Source organism: Eublepharis macularius, chromosome 1 (genome assembly GCF_028583425.1).
Source record: "Eublepharis macularius isolate TG4126 chromosome 1, MPM_Emac_v1.0, whole genome shotgun sequence".
Lineage (NCBI taxonomy): Eukaryota > Metazoa > Chordata > Lepidosauria > Squamata > Eublepharidae > Eublepharis > Eublepharis macularius.
This window is the reverse complement of record NC_072790.1, coordinates 205,851,576-205,874,183: the sequence shown is the minus strand read 5'-3', so window position 1 is coordinate 205,874,183 and position 22,608 is coordinate 205,851,576. Positions and strand designations below refer to the sequence as shown.

The 22,608-nt window shown below is 38.2% G+C and overlaps 1 protein-coding gene across 1 annotated transcript in view; it reads right to left on the bottom strand.

Annotated features, from left to right (window-relative positions):
• Positions 1–22,608, bottom strand: part of SOS1 (SOS Ras/Rac guanine nucleotide exchange factor 1) — a 70,160-nt gene that overhangs the window by 8,924 nt on the left and 38,628 nt on the right. The window contains exons 11-21 of the mRNA XM_054985145.1: positions 15,936–16,017; positions 15,382–15,504; positions 13,468–13,571; positions 9,814–10,036; positions 9,288–9,407; positions 6,854–7,016; positions 5,152–5,269; positions 4,390–4,562; positions 3,694–3,810; positions 3,257–3,524; positions 1,294–1,412 (exon numbers count right to left, since the gene is read on the bottom strand). Of these exons, the coding sequence (XP_054841120.1) occupies positions 1,294–1,412; positions 3,257–3,524; positions 3,694–3,810; positions 4,390–4,562; positions 5,152–5,269; positions 6,854–7,016; positions 9,288–9,407; positions 9,814–10,036; positions 13,468–13,571; positions 15,382–15,504; positions 15,936–16,017 (1,610 nt within the window). The remainder of the gene's footprint in view (positions 1–1,293; positions 1,413–3,256; positions 3,525–3,693; positions 3,811–4,389; positions 4,563–5,151; positions 5,270–6,853; positions 7,017–9,287; positions 9,408–9,813; positions 10,037–13,467; positions 13,572–15,381; positions 15,505–15,935; positions 16,018–22,608) is intronic.

Genomic DNA, 22,608 nt, shown 5'->3' with positions numbered 1-22,608 from the left:
GCCCCTATCCTGTGGAATGACCTGCCTGACGAAGTCAGAAGAGCCCCCACTCTCCTGGCTTTTCATAAACAATGCAAAACTGAACTATTCAAACGGCTTTTTACTGCCTTGTAGGGATGGGGTCTCAGGTGCTTCACTAACAAGCTGGGGATCATAGACTTCATCACCATTTTTGCCTCATACATTATTTGCTGCTTTAAATATGTACTCCTATGTACCACCAGTGCTCCATGTTGTCTAATGTTAGTCCTAGAATTTATTATGTTCTGCTTCAGTATTTTTTCTACTCTGTATTGGATTCTTGCTAATACTATATCTTTTAAATTTGTATCTATTTACCCTATGGTATTGTTTATGAAATGTCCTTGATACTGTATTGAAATGTACTTGATACTGATTGTACTAATCTCGTACTGTGTAATCCACCTTGAGTCTCAGTGAGAAAGGTGGACTATAATGATATAAATAAAATAAATAAAATAAAAACCTTGAGGCATTGGCATTGGTTACTGTGTGGGCACTTGTAAGGTCTGATCAGGCTTTCTAATTCTCAACATCCTATTCCTGGTGCAAAGACTTCACATCAGAAAATCTCCAAACTGGGACTTCTTGGTCAGGAAGGAACTTTGTATTTTCAATATTGCCAGTGTAGTCTATTGTTTATATTCTTCCTTCATAAAAACCCCGTTTCATTTTCCCTAAGTCACAAAGAACTGAATCTACTGCCCATCAACCTTCCCTGACTGTCCAACAGTTGTACTATTACAGGAGAGAAACAGTTATCTCTGTCCCATTTCTCTGTACTGTGTATAATGTTATAAATGTTGATTTTGTCTCCCCTTAGTCATCTTTCTAAACTAAAAAATCCTTATATGCTTTAGTCTTTACTCATCAGGAAAGAGTCCCAACTCTTTAACAACAACAACTGGATTTTCCCACTGTCAAAACAGTGCAGCTTGAATACTGGAGGTAAAAATGACATATGTGTTACAGAAGCACTGCTTTAAGAGAGAATATGTGTTTTATTGTGGAGGAAGGGAGAAAGAGAAGAGTATAGAATATAGAAAGAATTCATCCCTCACTGTACAAGTCTAGCTATATTTTTTGCACTTCATCTAAATTCTTAATGCTTAAATGATAATCAAAGTCAAAATATTCATGATGAAAACAAAACACTGATTCTTTCACACTTAATGATCTTTCTACAGAATTGCTGCTTACTTCCAGTATAGCTCTCTAGATGATGGATGATTGGGAAATCACTGCACAGAGAAATGGGGGCGGGGTGATTACCTTTGAAGGAGAAGATTCTGCAGGAGCAGATTCTGGACGCCTTCGGGGAGGAATGGGAGGAGGAACAGTCATTTCATCAGAACATTTAGGAAAACTGATGGAGGACACAGATGCAGATCCTGAGGATATACAAAACTATAGTTACCTAATTTGGATTTTTATTCTTTTCAAGTACTTTAACAGCCAATTCTAAACATATGCAAATTAAATAACGCATACAAACCATGGCTAAAAACTTTTGACTCTCTCAGAAACACAACTGCTGATGAGAAAGAAAACAGTATTGACAAAACCAGCAGTTTCCTTAATCAAGAGAACGAAATATTGGACTTATGGTGAAGTTTCTTCTCACCAGTATATTGGAAGGTATCCTTGTGTGGGCTGTGTGTCCTCCTTGCTCCATTGGCAGGGCATACCACAAATTTCTTGCAAAAGCTTCTACTATCCTGAGGAGGCATTCCTCCTTCCAGCTCATGTCTTGCCAAATTTCAGAAGAAACAAATACATCCCTAGTGTAGCCATCTCAGACTACAATTAAATTTACTTCGCCTCTACTGAGGCAAGCCTATTTTTTAGTGCTTCAGAAAGGTAGATGCTGATGCTCAAGTGGCTGCCCTATTGTTCACTTATACTGGTATATAATGAAAGTCCTTCAGGTGAATAGACGCATCTTCTGAATTCGCTTCCCCCCCCCCCTCTTCTCTTTCTGTACTTTTTGGTATCATGTCTATTGGCTTGATAGCCATTCTGGTAGACCAGTCTATACTGATTCTTTGTCCAGGACTCCACAGAATTTTAAGCACTTTACAAGAGTTTTACATATTTTTGAAACACAAATTGATCTTATTATTACTAATACCACAATAAAGATTCATGCATAGGAGCAAGAGAAATAGCACAATTCCAAAGAAGAAGAATGGCAGACAACTGATCTTAATGGAAGCATTGTGATCAAGGTGACCTCCATAAGCTAATCATCTGAAATGCAACAGTTTCCCCCCTCCTTATTTATAAATTGAGGCGACTACTTCCTTATACAAATGGCTTTGACTACAAATGAGAATAACTGCTGTTGTATCCCTGTAATTGTGTTAACATGTAGCCATGAATGCAAACAGAAGAGATGTGATGGTAAAGTAAGAATCAAAAAGAGTCCAGTAGCACCTTTAAGACTAACCAACTTTATTGTAGCATAAGCTTTCGAGAATCCAAGTTCTCTTCGTCAGTCGCATGGAGGGCAAGAAGAAACTGGTCAGATATATAGGTGGAGAGGGGAGGGAGGAGTAGATGCAAACAGTAGCTTCTGATATGGAGATCAGTTTGCTTCTGTTAAGGAAGTCAGTTACTTCTGATAATGAGACTATGAATGGTTATCTCATTATCAGAAGTAACTGACTTCCTTAACAGAAGCAAACTGATCTCCATATCAGAAGCTACTGTTTGCATCTACTCCTCCCTCCCCTCTCCACCTATATATCTGACCAGTTTCTTCTTGCCCTCCATGCATCTGACGAAGAGAACTGTGATTCTCGAAAGCTTATGCTACAATAAAGTTGGTTAGTCTTAAAGGTGCTACTGGACTCTTTTTGATTTTGCTACTACAGACTAACACGGCTAACTCCTCTGGATCTATAAAGTAAGAATAAAATCCATAAAAGAAGCTATCTGTAAGACTGGCTATTAATGGCAACAAGTTTGTCAAATGGACAGTGAAAGCAATTACCACTGTTCTTAAACTCCAGTTACATACCAAGAGTAAGGTAGGCTCACATCTTAGCCCTCCTTTATAAAACAATAACTGAACCAAGCGTGGCCAACAGCAAGATTCCATTCCCACAGATGCAAAGTCAAATGACTCACTCATTATTTTGCTTTGACAGCATCAGAAAACAGGCATTGCATACGACATAGGCTAAATCATTAAAAGAGGGAGAAGGAGATCAGTCCTAACATTAACACCTACTTGAATGAAAAGGGGTTGAGGGATCAGAATCAAACACACTGCAGACATCAGTAGTGCTGGAAGTGGAAGATGGAGGAGGGGGTGGGGTAAGTGGCGTTCGTGGAGAGTTTGGTGCAGAAGCAACGCTCTCAGTTTCACTCTCTGGAACACGACTGTAACTGATTTTTCTTGGCTCCTGCTGCAGAGGTGTAGGGTGCCTCATTGTGCCTGGCTTTGAATTTGAAGGACGAACACCCGGAGATTTGAGGGGATAGTTGTATTTTTTTGGCTGCAAGGACAATCAAAATCAATATATTTATGAACAGTTAGTTTGAATATTTTCATTGTAAGATTACTTTCTTTAAAAAACTCAATTTTGTGCAGCTCCACAACTGAATCCAAAAGAAGTGCCACAATTTATAGCAAACACTTGTAAAGAATACTGTCTGAATACTCACAAATCTTGGGGGTGGCTTCACATTGCGTGGCTCTATTTCCAGGGATTTGTTGAATAGATAATCTGCAAATTCTTTTTCCATGGTATTTCCCATTGGATTCAGATTTTCAAAAAACCTCTGCAATCAAAATATTCAGAACGATTAACAAGCTGACCTTGAAGCCAATAGTGCAAACTCTTGAGCAACAAGGCAGCATTCTGCTCTGAAATGGCAGGGAAACTTGGGGATGCAAAGAAACCTGGTACCGCAGACACATACACCTACTACTAAAACAGTCTGTGTTCCAACACTTTTGTACTTGCATCCTATATGAAAAAAGTCTGTACAGAAGACCACCAGAAATGAAGCTATCAGCTTAGCAACATTTTAAAAAATCCTACAAAATAAAAGTTTAAAAAACAAGCATTACACAGCCTACAGCAGATCTTTCTGTGACCTTTTCCTGAGTTTTCAGGGGATGAATGAGCTCCGGCAGACAACAAATGACTGGTATCACATGAGCTACCTGTTGGAGATCCCTGGTTTAAAAGAGTACTATTAAAATAGCAGGCACATCAATATGCAATGGGAAAGGAGATCACACATACCACCTTGAGCATGTGTGAGGAATGGGGGGATGCGGGGGAAGGGGAATAAAAAATTAAAACGAACAGGGATGTTGATCCTGAAAGATTAAAAATAAAATTTTGTTCCTACTCTGATGTCAGATTCTACTCTTAGGCAGTATGGTTGATTTTGGTACTGTTGGATTTCCCCTGTTATCTCGGCCACCTTCCTCCGCTTGCTGAAATTGATGAGCTCTTTCCCGTGTCGTTTTAGAAATTCAGGATTGCCTTCTTCTGTTTTCAAGATGTTGGTTAAATAAATCCCTAAAAATGAACAACATATATCAGTTTTAGTGCTTCAACAGCAGACTGTCAAGCCCAACTTAAGCTAGACAGATACTAGGAAAGGTTATATATACACTCTGGTAATTTATAAAAAGGACAATATACATGTTCGCAAAATGACCACTTGCTTTGTCACCTGTGATGAGCAAGAGTCGCTTCCTTGCAACGAGGCACAGAAGTTTTACAGAACTTGGTCCTTTTTCGATTTTGCCAGGGCAACCAAGTCAGTACAAAATGTGAGTTGGTAACTTTACTGGATTCAATTACAAGGCTGATATCACATACTTACTGACAAGGAAATCACAAACATCTATTTCCAAATAAGTTAAAAACTTTTTTTTTTAAAGAATCTAAAATCTGAATATATCTGAAAAAAATCAAGTTCTCTATATGGAAAACTGGGTTCAGTACAAAAGAGGGGAAAAGTGTATTCAAGTCAAGACATTCTTTCACTGTCTCTGGCTCTTAAAGGCAAGAATAAAGAATATTTTTTAATGACTGATCTGTAGCTTATTCCTTTGAACAATAATATCTGTGACTATTTTCATAGAGAATAAAATCAACATACCAAAGAAAGGCACACATGGAGGATTAATAGACCTGAGTTTTGCCAAGTATTTCTTATGGTGATCTTCACTCAGTTCATGAGCTTCTTCTAGAATCTTTTTCTGGCGGCCTGAGATTTGCTGAAGATAAAGCAAGTAAAGGATACATTTTACACTAAAATCAGACCACAGCACATGGGTTCTAACACTTGATCTATCCCTAATTTGATCAGTTTTGAAAATTCCCATACTGAACTTTATTCTCTATCAAAATAAAATGACAGCTGTAATAAAGGCATAAATACGGATTACAAATCAACTACTGCTTAATTTGGTGGGGATTACAACACGCAGAGTCTATGAAGTTTTCATGCACCTGAGGATGCAAGTTCTGGCCCAGAACTTGTGCCTCAAACACTAACAAGTTTAAGGTGCTATAAACTCTATTTTTATTGTGGAAGACTAACTTGGCTGCCCTTCTGGAATCTGGCTTCTATTGAACTATAAGTCTGGGAATGGAAAAAGAAAAACAGGCTATTATGAAGAACCTTTGTTAATCTATTAAATCAATTGAATCAGCACTGCAGTTCATTTCTTCCTCCAGAGGCCACCACTTAACAAGATAAATGCAAGAATAAAGACTATAAAGGGGAGCTAGAATGATTATGACAGGAAAGATGATGGACATCCTAATTTAGGATTATGTCATGTTCCTGGTCACAAGCAGCTTTCCATCTGTCCCTCTTATAGTTTCTATTCCTGCCGCACATGAGCATATTCAAGCATTTTTATGTAGCTAATTTATAACCCATGTTCTCAGTGTACAGGCCCTTGAGGAAGCTGTACTACAAACTTTCTACCAGGAAACATCAAGATTCAAGTCAAGCAGCACCTTGAAGATCAAGCTTTTCAGTGGGCGTCAGTTCTTAAAAGCTTATACTCTTAACATCTTGTTAGTCCTTAAGGTGGTTCTGGACTTGAATCTTACTGTACTACTGCAGATGTTTCTGGGTGTGTGCATCAAGAGAGGCGGGTCTCTGTCCTTTTGAGACGTTCCTTGTAAGCTTGTAAAAGTAAGATCATCTTTAGAGTCATGTTGTACTTTCGAATCACTCAGAGCAGCTCTGAAGCATAGCACATCGTCAGGATAATCCCTTTCCAAGTTCACAAAGTGCTTTGGAAGGAATTAATTTTTGACACTGCAGAGGTGCTCTAAAGCTCTATGTGATGTCACAGGCAAAACTTTGTCTCTATTATCACATTCTGACTAGCTACCAAGGTCAGACACAGTGCCTACAGGTTCATCCAGCCCCCTATATCACTGAAGTTCTTTCTACACAGAAAAGGTATACCGTTTAAAGATCAATCACTTGCCTTTTCTGAGCCATTTAATTTCTCATGGAAAGAAAATAGCAAGGGTTGTTTAACACCATGCATATCATAACTAAACACAGGCTTAGTGAAGGGGAAAAAATGTTCAGTCCGCAAACTGTGACATGACACACAAATTATTATTTTTCCTGAGTACAAGAAGCCAATGGCAACTTTGTGCCTATATGCATGGGTAAAACAGCTATTCTTACTGAATTTTTCAAGGGATGATATAAGTATTTTAACTTAAACCAGTTGAACACAGTCAAAGAAACAGGTATCTTTACATCACATTTATGTCCCTTTTAAAATAACGTAAACAATTACAGTCTCCATTTTTATAGTCTGACTTACTTCAAAAGTATGATCCAATCTGTAAATAGGAGCAGAATTCACAGCACTAACAACCTCAAGTACACCATTAAAATTGTTTAGTTCTTGAAAAACTTGCAAGATCTCAATTATTCGATTCACTACAATTACTCTTTCCTCTAGGTTCTCTGTTTCTACGATGCATCTAAGTGTATATAAAGAAAAACCCATTAAGTTTCTTACTTGATTATTTGTATCATAATTCAAAGATTTTGTATAAAAAAGAAATCTTGAAACATTTTATTATCTATTTTATTTATGCCATTTATAGTTTGCCTTTCTCACTGAAACTCAAGGCGGATTACATAGTGTGAGATTAGCGCGGTCAATATCAAGGACATTTCAATAAACAATGATGCCATAGGCTAAATAAATGCAAGTTTACAAAGACATAACATTGGCAAAAATCCAATACAAAGTTGAAGAAATGCTGAAAGAGCATAAACATTCTAGGACTGACATTAGACAACATAGAACTATGTAAGGCAACGTAGTGGTGAAGTCTATGGTCCCTAACTTTTAGTGAGGCATCTCTTTTGAGTTCATCTCCCTCCTATCTGTGTAAAAAGCCCTTTTGAAATATTCAGTTTTGCATCAGTTTTTGCATTATCAGTGGAAGGGCAGGAGAGTGGGGGCTCTCCTAACTTCTCCAGACAGGTCGTTCCATAGGATTTCAGCTATTTGCAGGGTGGCACCTGCAGGAGACCCTGTTCAGGTGAGCAAAGCTATTGTGACGGGACATAGGGAGAGAGGCGGACCCACAGTTATACCAGACTGAGGCTGTGAAGAGCCTTGAATGTGATAGCTAATACCTTGAACTGAGCACAGTAACTGACAGGTAGCCAATGGAGTGACAACAGGATGGGAATGATAGTCATGTTCCTGCTTGCTCCTGATAACAGCCGAGCTGCAGTGTTTAGTACCAACTGGAGTCTCCTAGTTAACTTAGACGGGAGTCCTATGTATAGTACATTACAATAGTCAAGTCTTGATGTTACCGTAGCATAGATCCAGGTGGCCAGATCGGCCATGTTGAGGTAGGAAGCCATCTTCCAGGCTTAGAGTAAGGTTGTAGAAAGCATTTTTTGTGGCTGCTTAATTCATTTTTCTAGTAGTAGCACTGGATCCAGTATAACCCCTAGGCTCTTAACCAAGTCTCTATTTAGTGTTTTACAAAAGGCTGAAAGCATACTGTTTTCTGAATTAACAGCTGGAGACATATTACACTTGAGCATTTAAAATATGTGGGAAAATTTCCATTTCTAAAGATTCATCGTTTCATAAATTTATTTATTTATTATTGTCAGTACATTATTAAGCAAGCCTGGCAGTTTCAAAGGTTTCTAAGATACCGCAGGACTCAAATCCTGCTGTTCTACTGCAGACCAACATGGCTACCTACCTGAAACTAATTTCAAACTTGTAACTGATGTTCTTCAGGTGATTATACTTAGGAACAGAGTACATGTACATTTTATTCATTTGTCAACTGGGGTTGGAGGGAAAATAAAACTACTAATACAAATAATAATCTCAATAAAAATCAAGTTATGGAATTCACCTGATTAGCTGTGCAAGCCAAATCAAAAACAAAGCTAGAAATCTTATTTTTATGTCTCCTCTCACACTGTGGAATAGATGATTATTAATCTGATATGGAACTAACAATGAATGCAAATAATGCTATAGACAGTGACAATGAAAGTGAGGTGTTCCAGTGACTTCCATGGAAGAGAGTTAAATTCTGTTGAAACAGATGAGTAGACTAAAATGTCTACGGCACTTCCTACACAGTTCTTTGGCTCTGCTAAAGTTAATCTGAACAGCTTTCATTTTCCCCTTTAAATTTAAACAATGTAAAGTAAGTACTTCATTTTCTTTAAATTTTATAAATATTATTTTCACATCAAGGCTTGGATCATGGTTATTATAGGTTACAGAAGGAGAAGAGAGGGAACGTAGTGAAACTGTGCTCCTCATATGTTGATCTCTTCTGTCTACAGAAATATCTGGTGGATCTAATCCAAAGCTTTGAATTTGTTTGAACACAGCATTTAAACTATTAAAAAATTCCATTCAAGTATTTGTTGATTTGGGGTCATAAAATTAACATGGGAGTACTGATTTGTTTACCAAATTGAAGTCAAATAATAAGTACACTGAGCTCACATAAGACTTTAGTATCTTCTATCACACTAGCAGTTCTTTCATGGCACAGTCTAGGATTTAGGGGAAAAATATTTGCATAATTGAAATAACATATTTGATCTCATTTCTTAGAGTTCAATCAACAAGAGTTTTGGCAGCTGACAGTTCTTGCTAATTTTCAGGTTTTGAAATTCCAATCATTTGCAAAGTTATCAGGAACCACAGAATATGGGGAACATCACTGAATCCTACAAGTCATACAACTTACTTCTCAAACCATAATGTGAGATTAGTGGTATGCCGTATCATCTTGAGAAGGTTAGGAGAATTAATTTCTTTATCTTCTTTTGTCCATACACTTCCAACAAGCTCTGATGGTTGCACGGCTCTACACGGTGAGCATAAAAATCAAAGGGGAAAAGAGGTAACAATAAAATGACATTTACTAAATTACAATGACATTTACAATCAAATTATTGCAAATCAATCCGACTTTGACTAATCATTCAGGATTTTGGTTAATAGCACATTAGTGGTATATAAGATTCCTTTTAGAAAAAGACTCATATATTGAACAATCTTATGTTATGATATGTACCCACAATCCCTTGCCTAAAAGAAACAGTAATTGTTAGATACTCAAATAACGTTTTCAAACATCTTTATTGAGGAGTTTTATGCCCAAATATGCAACATAAATAAATGTGCCAGTATGAATAGTATGTAAAAGGGACCACAACAGAAGAATATATTATCTACCAAGATGTAAGTAAGCACAGAGAAAAAAATGTTACCTATAGAGTTCCGATTCAAGTAGAGTGAGTTGTCGAGCAATTTCTATTGGATGTAAAGTGAGCAGGTCAAATGATTCAATGTGTCCTGGCTTGCTTATATGCCATTCAATTGTAGGTGGTGAGCTTTCAAAAGTAATGTTGTGACTTGGCCCAATGGCTTGTGCTTGCTTTTTTCTATATATTATTTTAGTGATTGACTCAACCCACTTCTTCATAGCTTTACCTAGGAAGGAAAGGAAAAACAACAATTTCAGCATCATATATGACAATAAAAAGTTACCTAGCCTCTAGAAAGGTTCCAATAATGGAATATGTCTGATCTTCCTATGGCAACAGAAAGCAAAACATATATACATTGCATAAAATAACAGATGTGTCTATTCATCACATTAACTTGTATCCTATGCTAATGGAAGTGTTTGTTTAAAAAAATCACAGTATACTGTTACGCAAAGTATAAGTCATTGGGCTTTTCTGCTGAGTTTTCCTTGGTTCTGGCCCCATGCAGCTTCAATTTATCCCCAGATTTCCATACGCATTTTTTTGCCCTTAATTTTCACTTTGAGTTCCCCCCTCTGCTTTATTGTAAAAGCTGGGGACTGGAGGGGCATTAAGCATGTGCTAATAATAAAAAAATGGGATGGGTGCTGTGATGCCACTGATGACAACAGCACCCTTGATTGAAAATCCTGATTATTTAGGGTGTGTGAGGAAGAAAATAAACGAACTCCACAACTGTTAAAACGCATAGGGAGGGCAGATGTGTGGAAGAACTGTATCTGTATTCTAGTGCTTGTAAGAAAATCTTGGACCAAGATGAGCATGTGGAAAAGCCCATTGTCTCCAAACAGGTATGGCCACTTACACAAGGCATAAGTTCTAAGCTCACCAATGCTGAAAATGAACAAAATACAGTGGATTGGAGTATGTGGAAACAGCCACAATCAAGCACATGGGGAAGTACCAATGCTCAAAGAGTAGACACAATAAGAGTAACATGGAGAGAAGAGAAGCAGCAGCACAAGGGCACAACATAATTAATTTAATTTCAATTTACACTGTGGTTTATTTAGGATGCATCTGTATAGTGCAATATAACTGTCTCATATGATTAGTAATACTGAGTGTGCGATGCTAATGGCAGGTGCAGTGCTACTGTTCACACAACACTTCTTTTGTTAAGAGAACAGCATTAATTTACACGCCACACACATTTAGTTGGGTACATGCCTCCACCTCTAACAGATGCTGGTGAGATGCACCTGGGAAATGCACAAGTATGACGTGGAGACTGCCACCTCCTTTTAGCCCTTAGCAACTGGTAATCAGAGACATACTGTCGCTGAACATTGACATTTTGTTTAGCTTTCATGGCAAATAGCCACGAATAGACCTAGTCTCCATGAGTGTCTAATTCTTTTTTCTTTCAAAGACATCTCAAGTAGCAGTCATCACATTTTGTATTGTTGAATTCTGTGAGTGATGTTTATTATTTATTTATTTAGAACATTTTTATGCTGTTTCTCTAGGAACCTGCCTAAGGCAGCTTACAAAATTAAAGTAAAAACAAAAATTTTAAAAATATTAATTAACACAGAATTTAAAAAGCCCCAGCCCAGAATAAAAACATAGACCATAAAAACAGACCACAAACAGCTTAAAATAAGTTTTCAGGACAGGTGGCCTTGAGTAAGCCACTCCTGTATTGTGTGTAGGGATCCCATTTCCCTGGTGGGGGCGGGGATCCTTTGCTCCCAACCTCCACCCCCTGCCACTGCTTACTTAGCTGGCGGGGGGGGGGGAGTGCAGAGAATAGGGCCTAGGAGCTCCAGAGTGTGCTCCTGCACTTTCATTCCTGTACTCTCTGGAGGACTTCCTTGTTGTGCCGGGAATGACATCATTCCTGGAATGACAACAAAGTGACGGCCGCCATGCGGGGCTTATTTAATTAAAACTGGCCCCTGTGTCCCCCCACTAGGCCCCCTACCCCCAGTTTGGGCTCAGGGGGACCTGGCAACTCTGATTGTGTGTATGTAAAGTGCTGTCAAGGCACAACTGACTTATAGCAACCCCAGCAAGGGGCTTTCAAGGCAAGTGAGAAGCAGAGGTGGTTTGCCATTGCCTTCCTCTGCAGAGTCTTCCTTGCTGGTCTCCCATCGAAGTACTGACTCTGCTTAGTTTCCAAGACCTGATGCGATTGGGCTATACACTGCCGCCTTCCTTCCTCCTCCAGCTGTATTGGAGGGACTTTGTTCACCGCTCTGAGTGGGCATTAATCTGTCTAGACAATTGGTATATAAGTGCAGTTGTTGTTGTTAAAACAGTGTTCTAAAAAATCAACCTCTTAATTAAAAAACTGAGTGAACAGAAATGTTTTGGCCTGGCACCTAAAAGAACAAGGGGAAAGGCATTCTATTAGGAAAGTACCACAACTGAAAAGCCATCTCTGGTTGCCACCCACTTCACTTTTGAAGGCGGAGGCATAGAGAACAGAGCTTGTGATACAGATCTTTACTGGTGGACTAGACAACCTGGGAGGAGATGGTCCTTTTTGTCTGTCCATAAACCACTTAGTTTCTTTGAATGACCTTAACTGGGGTATTTTTAAATGATACGTTTTCCAAACCTTCATAATTTTATAAACTTCTATCATGTTCTTTTGCCTTTTTTGTAAACTAAAAGGCCCTAAACATCTAAAGCCTCTCTTTATAAGGAAGATGCTGGGGAAGGGGGCAATCTGAAAGAAAAAAAAAACAGGACACTTTTAAAAAAATACAACTGCACAGATTGTTGTTCCTGATATATTTCAAGGGATATGATAAATTGGTAAAAGCAAACAAAATATACATTTTACCATTTCATATAACTCAACTACATCACAAACTACAAAACAAACTCAAACTAGTTCAATATTTTCTAAAATATGTAAACTCCTTAAACAACAATTTTTAAAAAGAAGTTAAAGAAAATAAGCAAGTTCTTAGCAAAACAAGGCCCCCATAAAACTAAAGACTTCAAAATATCTCAAAAAACTATGTTCACATAACTCCTTTACAAACGTTGAACAAAACTAAATTCTGCACTAGACTCAAACAAAATAAAAAACAGCCAAGCCCACAAGACATATTTATACATTATCTCTGAGGACATTTGCCCCTCATTTGACCTATAAACAGGATTCCTGATGTTATTTCTAAATGAACCTATGCCAGGGATATACCCATTTAAAATGTACATACATACAGATAAAACAGAATAGCTTAGGTCTAACCATACAGATCATATTAATCTAATTCCAGGCAAACCTATCTGTGTGTAAGATTGAAATGTTTGAGACGTAATGACTGCCTTCAACTTAAACTAAAGACCATATTTTCCTAGTATCTTGTATTTGAAAGTTTACTATACTGATCTGCAGATTCCCTTAGGATGTATTATATGCAGTGCTGGTTGTCTAGGCTAGTATTTTTTTAATGTAAGATTACATTAGCTTGCTTTTATATTGTTTTACTGATCTGCAATGCCGTATGTGCTCTGGGTAACTTTGGATACAGAAGGCAGTTGACAAACCTAAATAAAAAATATTTTACGGTAAGGGCTAAAAACAAAACAAAGTAACAGATCTAATATTAGAAATTTGCTGGAATCAAATACCTCTGACAGTGCCAATGAACTCTTCCAATCGTTGCAAAAGATCTACATCTCTCTCAAAGTCATAGAAGTGATGCTCTACCCAGTGTCGGCATACATTTAATACTCTACAACATTAACAGAGAGATTATATACTTTTGAGAATACAACTTATTAAATATTTTTGACAGCACCCACCATAATGGCAGAACTGGTTTGCTTCTAAGTAAATGACACTGCACTGACTCCTTGGAGAGGTACCAGAAAGCTTCTACCCTTGTCAAATTTCCAGTTTGACTCGCTGGACTCAAAAGAGAAGGGTGAGGAGGCTAGTCCTCCATCAATCTAACCTGAGGTAGATAGCGGCAGAAATGAATGATCATATGCAGCAATGAGCCTATCTGGATGGTGCTGCCAAGTTAGCCCCCTACCTAAGTTTAGGATCAACTTGAGGTTGTGTTATAAATCTGGTGTTGCAATCTCATGCACAAGTCTCACTAAACGCAGTAAAATCAAAAAGAGTCCAGTAGCACCTTTAAGGCTAACCAACTTTATTGTAGCATAAGCTTTCGAGAATCACAGTTCTCTTCGTCAGATGCATGGAGGGCAAGAAGAAACCGTTTCTTCTTGCCCTCCATGCATCTGACGAAGAGAACTGTGATTCTCGAAAGCTTATGCTACAATAAAGTTGGTTAGTCTTAAAGGTGCTACTGGACTCTTTTTGATTTTGCTACTACAGACTAACACGGCTAACTCCTCTGGATCTAAACGCAGTAACCATCCATACAATAGAGCTGGATGTTCCACTATGATTTACAAAAGAATGTCCTAGAACTAGACACAGCATTTGAAAAAATAGTAGTTCAATTGATAAATCTGAAGAAGTCAGAAAACCAATCAAACCTCTTCTTAATGTCCACAGACTAAAGGAATATTTATAAACAAAAACTACAGAGTGCATTATTTTACATCCCAGCATTCTAGCAGTGTGTTGCACACACCCAAATGGTGGAGGTATCTTTCTGAAAGATATATTTTACATCTCTCTAGAATCTGGTCCATCATATCTCGAGTTTAAATTGTACATTAAGATTGTAATGCTAAAATTTGATGAAGAGGTATCTTTTAAAGAACAGCATAATTATAATGGGGTTTGACATCTTTTATCTTTTTTACATGGTAACAGCTGGAAGTAGTCATAGACGTTGTAGTAAAACATTATGAAATATGTGTCAAGTGTGACTGATTCAGATTATAATGCAAGCAGACTCTAAACTGTTTAGATTACTGGAAGAACAACTATACTTTCCTCTGAAAGTGACACATATTTCCATTCTTAAAAGGATAAAAAATTGCCTCTACATTCATCTGTGAATAACGAATTCTAAAAACAACTGTCATGCTATTTTGATTGCTAAAATAATATAGTACAGCCCAGAGAACAAGGGAATTCATATAGCACAACTAGGATCTTTCACAAAAGTGGAAGGAAAGTCATAGCAGTTAATTTTTGTTCTTGCTGCAGCTCTTTAAGGCACATGAAACACCACTCTAGAGGGTCTCCTAACTTTTAGGAGCAGATTTTTGGAGACATAATCAGCTGCAATAGGAAGAGTCTTCGATAAATATACAGAATATTAGGCACAGCTTTTAGATTCCAGTCAGTGATTCTAAAAGCCGGTACACCTTTAATGATTCTGTTGTTAAAGACATATGACAATCACATTTTGCAACAACACAAGATCCGAGTCCAGTCGCACCTTAGAGACCAACTAGATTTCCAGGGTGTGAGCTTTCAAGAGTCAAAGCTCTCTTAGTCAGACCCGAATCTTGCTCTTCTACTATAGATCAACAAAACTACCCACCCAAAACTATTTTGCAACAGGAAGCACTTGAAGCACCTTGGAAAGAGAATACAGACATGCTTAGAATACTCACCGCAGCTGTACAGGTTGTATATATTCCTTTCTAAATCTTTTTAACTCTGCACTAAGAGGTTGATCACCATTCTCCATAGCTATGCGGTCTGCTTCTGTTGGTTCAGGTTCTGGAATTTCAAATCTGACACAGGGCAGTAAGGTAAAGTTAAGATGACTAACAATACAGATTGAACAATAGTGTTTTCTCATTTTGTTCACTATATGCAGCAACAAAACAATGAGGAGTAAAACAAAAATACAATTTAAACAACTGAGAAAATCCTTACTGGACTGAGAAAGCAAGACTGATCTAAACAAAGAGATGCCAACCTTTTCATTCATGAGGGCTACTTCTGAATAATGAAAAATATTGTGTTATTTCTCCTCTTTGGCCCCAAGTTTTGCTTTATCCTAGAAACAGCATCTGGATTAAGAGGAGCACCAGAAATGAAGTTATCAAACTAAGCAGCATAGCGCTTAACGTGGGTTATCCCAAAAGATAACATAATTGTTCAAAAATGCTTGTCTGATGGAAGAATATTAAAAAGCTGTATTTCAGAAAATTTCTTTTACCTTTCTATCAGAAGACTCAATAATTCCTGAGGTTTACAAAAAGATCTGTAAGTTGTAAGAAATGTTCGAACAAAGTTGGGATCTAGGATAGAAAAGTACATATTTCAATACATTTTTTAAATAACTTAGAAGACAGCAACTGAACCTTAACTTCAGTTAAATTTAAATTCTTAAAGACTGGAGACAGGTACAGATGTAGCTTGGTTAAAGGATTACAAAACCCGGCATTTGTTCTTCTTGGGCTAGGTTGGACTGGGATCGTTCTATAGTTCCCTAGAAAGGCTCCAATTTAGATGAAACACAGTTAAGATAACTAGATATGAATGAGAAATGCTCAAATGGGGGGGGGGGACTTGTAAGGATAGGAGGGCTGAACTGTAAGGAACTGGTTTCAAACAGATGTGTTGGTATTGACTGTACTATCATGTATTGTCTGTTGCTGTAAGTATGAACATATTGTGTTGTTTATTATGTTGGGGTTAGAATTACTTATGCTCTTTTCCAGCATTTTTTCCAGCTCTGTACTGGATTTCTGCTTGTTTTCTAATCTCTATGAATTTGTATTTAATGTTGCATTGTTTATTGAATGTTCCAGCTGTTGATTGTATTGACTTGCACTATGTAATCTGCCTTGAATCTCATTGAGAAAGGTGGACTATGAATGACTTAAATAAACAACTCAACTGATTTCTTACCCTTTCCACTATAAAAGTGAACCATGGTTGTATCAAAAGAAACTGACTGGGGTTGCAGCATACCATTTTGTTTATGAAAAGAACAAAAATTGACCAGCAGGATTTGAATCCAGTAGCATCTTAGAGACCAACAAGAATCCTGGGTCTCTATTCAGCCCTGGGGGCTCCATTATTCGGAACTTGTAAATGAATTCAAATTCAGCAATCTCATGCTGTAATCTGCCCTTGAAGCTTCTTTGTTTGAGGACAGCCACTTTTAGGTCTGCAATGCAATGTCCTGGAAGATTAAAATGTTCTTCCACTGGTTTGTGAGTGACATGGTTTTTCATGTCAGACTTATGCCCATTTATTCTTTTGTGTAGCGACTGACTTGTTTTTATCCAGTGTAGAGAGTGGAAGGGCACTGCTGACACTTGATAGCATACATAACATTGGAAGATGAACAAGTGAATGAACCTGAGATGGTGTAACTGGTGTTGCTAGGTCAAGTGATTGTGTAGTTGGAGTGAGTATGAGGGCAGAGCTGGCATCTTGGTTTGCTGTAAGCCCTGGTTCCAGAGTCGGTGTTCATGTTAGCAAGTACATTATTGTGAAAGAATAGTTGTTTCTATCTGTGGGCAAGAAAATATTTGCCTCCCCAATGCTTGTGAGGGAAGAGTATTATTGTCCACCATAGATTGCAAATTGTTAATAATGTGCTGAAGTGGTTTGAGCTGAGAGCTGTACATGACCAGCAGAGGCATTCTGTTGTTTCATTCGGGCCTAACTTGTAGCAGATTATCCCTGGGTATCATCTGGCTTTGCCAATAAATTTTATTACTACCTCAAGTAGGTACTGCAATTCCAAAAATGTCTACTGTAGATCCTGCAGGTGAGAATCTCTGTTGGAGAGATAGGAACAGATGCAGCTGTAACACAGAGTTTGGTTGTAGATGATGGTTTGGTGTGTTTAGGATGGTGACGGGAGATCTGTAGCTATCTGTAGATTCCCTGTATAAAGTGGTTCTTAAGCTTCTGTTACATATTTCTAGAGTGGCATCTAGAAAATGTACTTCCTGTGTGGACTGGCTGATGGTCAGGCTGATGATGGTGGGGTGGAAATTGCTGAAGCCCTGGTAAAATACCTCCAGAGTTTTTTTTCCAATGGAAGAATTTCCCAATGGAGGGATTTCACCCTTCTAAGTCCATCCAAGTTATTGGGCTTAGAAGGACATTCATCTGCTCAGGATGGCAATGCATGTCTACCACACTATCCAGTTATCCTGCAACCAGGATCCCAAGGAATCCCAATCAGAAACATTTGTTCCAACATTTAATTCTTCATGAAGAATGTACAGTGACCCAAGTGGCATGTAAGTACCCAGCTATCACATGTGAAAGCTAGCCCAGAAGAAATGGCCCCAGGCCACTGCAGCTGATGTATCCTACACCTTCATGCCTGTGAGGTGTATGGAATGGAAGAAATTGAGACAAAGGTAAGGAGTTGGGGAAAGGGCGGATCCTTGATGAGTGTAGTGGACAGGCTACCATTCCCTGCTGTCTTATTAGCAATGATGCACAAATTCTTCCTATCATTCTGAAAGAGGCAAGACTTTCTCCATTGGCATTATGCCCTTTGTCTAAAAGTTGTTGACCTTTAAGAGATGTTGCACCTGAGGGGAATGTTGGGGGCATGGTAGAACAGTGAGAACTACAATGAGGCTTCATGATGGAATACAGTGGGTCAGTAGGGTGTTCCTCAAAAATACAGCTTTCAAGAATTTCTTGACCAGAGGATGAGATATTGGCAGAAATACCCCACAGTAGCAGACTTCCTAAGTATGAGACTCAAGCAAGCACCCTGAAGGCATTGTGACAGCAAGGCAGGAAGTACATTATGATCAAGGAACTAATCTATATGAGAGGGCTGATTTGGCATCTATCAATGAGACCTGGATGAATTAGGAAAAATTGATCTCTCCCATCTCTGATAGGTTTTTTGGTGCAGCATTGTAAAGGGCTTGATAGCTGGATATGGAGAGCTGTCATAATATATCAGGCTTCCATCACTCTCTCCTCTAACAATGGTTAGAGTTTAAGTTTTTTGTGTATATGCACTTGATACTGAGGATACCAGTCAATTGACAGATTCTGTTACTGTACTGCCCAATAGTCTGCTTACCTGGTCACTACAGGTGTCATTGTTTACTGAAGAGCTAGAGAACAAAAAGATGACAGTGGCAGAAAACACATGCCGATTCTGTCTGCACACATTTGCAGATTACAAAGTATTAGTTACAGCAGCAAAGACATTTTTTTCTTCCAACACCACTGCCTGAATCATATCCAGTTAGTTAGTCTTTGTGATCCATAGTTCATTGAACATTAATACAGAACCATGGAAAGTGCGCTCTCTTTAATCTACTTTGACAGTTTTGCTTGATTTTTTTACTGACAAAATTACTCTAATTCAATGTTGCATCTTGTAATAGACAGTGCCTATAGCAGTGCCAGAGGGGTCCTATTCTTCTATTTGCTTCAATAATTTCAGTTTGCTCACTCTGGTTGATATTTACAGATTGCTTGTGGTTGTGAAAACCACATGTATATTGGATCTTTTTCCGTACTGGCTAATAAAATCTAGACAACAAGCATTAGGACTACTACTGGTCAAGATAATTAATTTAACAGAGAACACTTTCTCTTGAATTTTAAAAGTAGTAGTGTTTTGTCATTATTGAAAATGCAATCTTCTGATTAAATGGATTTAGCCAATTTTAGCCTAATTTCTAGCCCCTTTCCCTCCTTTTTTGAGCAAGATGAATGGCCATGTGATGACAGAACACCAGGAGCTCAGAACTTATACTATGTTTCCACTTGTACTTCTATTTGTTGACTGTGGTGACAGCCCTCTGCTTCAAAGCGTGCTTCTCTGGCAATAGGCTCATCTGTTTAGATCTACGTCTTTCGAGGAGCCAAGAAGTGTCTAGGGACAGAGGAGCCCATGCTGCAGCAGATGACTGCCTCTGCAAGAAAAAGTAGCACAAGTAGAAACAAAGTATAGGATTCAAGATCTGGTCTTCTTGGATAAGAATTGATTTATTGATCCTTTTCAAATCTGGCTTCTGGCGTAGTTATAGGACCAAAACAGAACAGCAGTCCTAGAAGACAATCAGTGTCTACAGATATAACAGGAAGATGTTCTCTCTGTCTGATTCTGTCACACATCTCAGTGACATTTGATACAACTGACCATGTCAACCTTCCTGAACATTTGGGCGTATTGGGGCAGCTCTCCACTATTTAAATCTTCAATTTTGTCCAGTGGTACATGGTTCTCATTACGTATGTCAAGCTATCTCTCTGAACCCAGTTGAACAGAGTTCAGCAGCAGTAGGTACTGTTGCCAGAATTAGCATCTATACAAGGCCACTCAGTGCGATACAGTTGCTTTGAGGTTATGCTGATGACAAGCAGCTTTATATTTCATTAACTCTGCCTCCAAAAGGAGCTGTCACTGTCCTTGGAAGCTGTGGGCAAGTGGATGAGGGTGAACGAATAAACTGAATCCAGACAATATGGAGGCAGCACTAGTTGGCAATGGTATTGTTAAGAAAGGAATTGGTTTACATTAAATGATGGGGTGAAGAACCTTGTGAGTATGTGTGTGTAAAGTGCCATCAAGGGTTTTCAAGGCAAGATATGAATGGGGGGGAGGTGAGGTTTTGTGGTCTCCCATTCAAGTACTAACCAGGGACGACCCTGATTAGCTTCTGAGATATGCTGAGATTGGGCTAATCTGGGCCCCCTGAGAGACTCTTAAACATGGACCTGCTTTTTGAAAGCATGCAAGTGCTGTTGCCAAGACCTTCATTTTCCACCTGAACTTTGTATTCATCCTTTTTAGACCAATCTGCCCTCACTATGATCAATTTCTGTAAATTCTACGATCTGCTACTAAAATGTGCTCTTTGTGGCTGAACCTTTATTTGTGTTCAAGTACATCTAGTAAAGACTATAGCTGCCCATTTGTGTAATGTCAAGGGGCATGCACATATTCAGCTTGTTTTGTGCCAGCTGTACTGGCTGCCTATATGCTTCCAGGTTCAATCCAAGGTGCTGGTTCTGACAAAGAAAGCCCTCCAGAGAACTCTTCCATATACCTGAAGATCCATCTCTCTCCATTTGCTAATTTGGGTCACATGCACAAACAAAGCCACCTTATACTGAATCAGATCATTGGTCTATAAAGGTCAATACTCAGACTGGTAGTGCCTCTCCAAGGTCTTGGGTAGGGATCTTTCATATCTCCTCCTACTTGATTCTTTTAATTAGAAACGCTAGTGATTCAACCTGGGATTTCTGTACACAAATCAGATGCTCTGACGCTAAGCCATGAATGGTCCCTTCTCCCCTAACAGAATCAGGGTAAGAACAGCAGGCAGGTGGTTTCATTTATCTACTAGGTGATAATTGTGTGGTAAGGACTCAGGCCTATTCTGTGACAGTTCCTATTTTATGGAATCACCTTCCAGAAGAGGGGAAGACCACCACCTCTGTTTTATCTTTTTGTAGGATCTACATGCCTTTTATTCTGAAACTACATGGCCAAACTCAATTGTGTGTATTTTAAATGTTTTAATTGAAGTATTGAGATTTTATATATTTAATAATACTTATCAAGCCACTTTGATTATGCTGTAATGTAAGCAGATTATAAAAGCAGGACTAGAAAAACCTAAAACGCAAACTCAACCAGAAAAATGATACAACCATCATTTCTAGCAGCTTGTCCAGGAATGCATGCTCTCTTACACTCACTGGAGATTATGGTTTGTATCATTTGCACTACATAAATTTTGTCCAGGAGGAAATTTTCTAAAGAGAACAAGTCTGTAGTTCTAGGCAGCATTAATTGCATTGTTGGTTGTATACTCTGTCACATTATTCTCCAATTTTGTTAATCTCTTTATTGTATTATATAGGTAAAAAAAATATTTGCCTAACAAAGTACTCAAAGCTTACTAAATGCTTCTGGACTCATTGTCTTTAATCAACTGAGCAGGCAGTAGTTGTGTTGTGCAAGATTCTTGGTATCTTAGATTATCTTCTTAAATGGAATATACTTTCATTTTATTCAAACAGGGAGGACATGCACTTTTCCTGATTCTCAGGTATGTAGGTTACTATCATCACAAGAGCCGGTCTCATGCACTACATTCTCTACTGTCTCACTTCCCACCTTGCCTTAAGTCTCAGCAGGAAAGGTGGACCATAAAATAAATACATCCCCCTCCCTCTTCCTTAATCATGGCTCACTGAGGTGCACTAGCATTAATCATAGTTAACTAATATTCTAACTCACCATGAGAAGGGAGAGGCTGGTGAAAACTGCAAAGTCTCATAGCCTATTCCTGATCCCTTAATCATAGTTGTGATTAACGCTGTTGCTTCTGCATTGACCTTAAAACAATGTATGTACACATATCCCACAGACTCATTTAGATATAAAAGTATCTCTTTCTAGAAATAATTTGTTTATTTTGATGTTATACAGAAATGTATTCTTCTAAGATTTTATTGCTACAAATAATTTCAAATAGCCAAGGAGCTGGGTTAAAAATATACATAGAGTTGGTCAGGATGTCTGTCTATGTGATAAATCTCTCTTCAATACAGCCATTTTAAAAGCTTAAAGAACAACAGCTAAAAAAACATAAATAATCATTCCTGAATGCCTTAAGAAAGGAAATGGATGCAGTGCTGACGCACAAGCATTCAGTGTATCAAAGCTCTATAAATAGAACAGCACAGACCTGCAAGACAAAAAGTTGCAAGCTCTTTAAAACTGGAAGCTCCAAATCAAGAAATCGAATGGTATTTGTACCACACACAAAACCTTATAAAGAAAGACTATTTGGAAAGATGCAAAATTCCATTCAAACACAGTCCCTACATTGTCAGTGATAACATATAATGTCAGCGACACAACTGGCTAA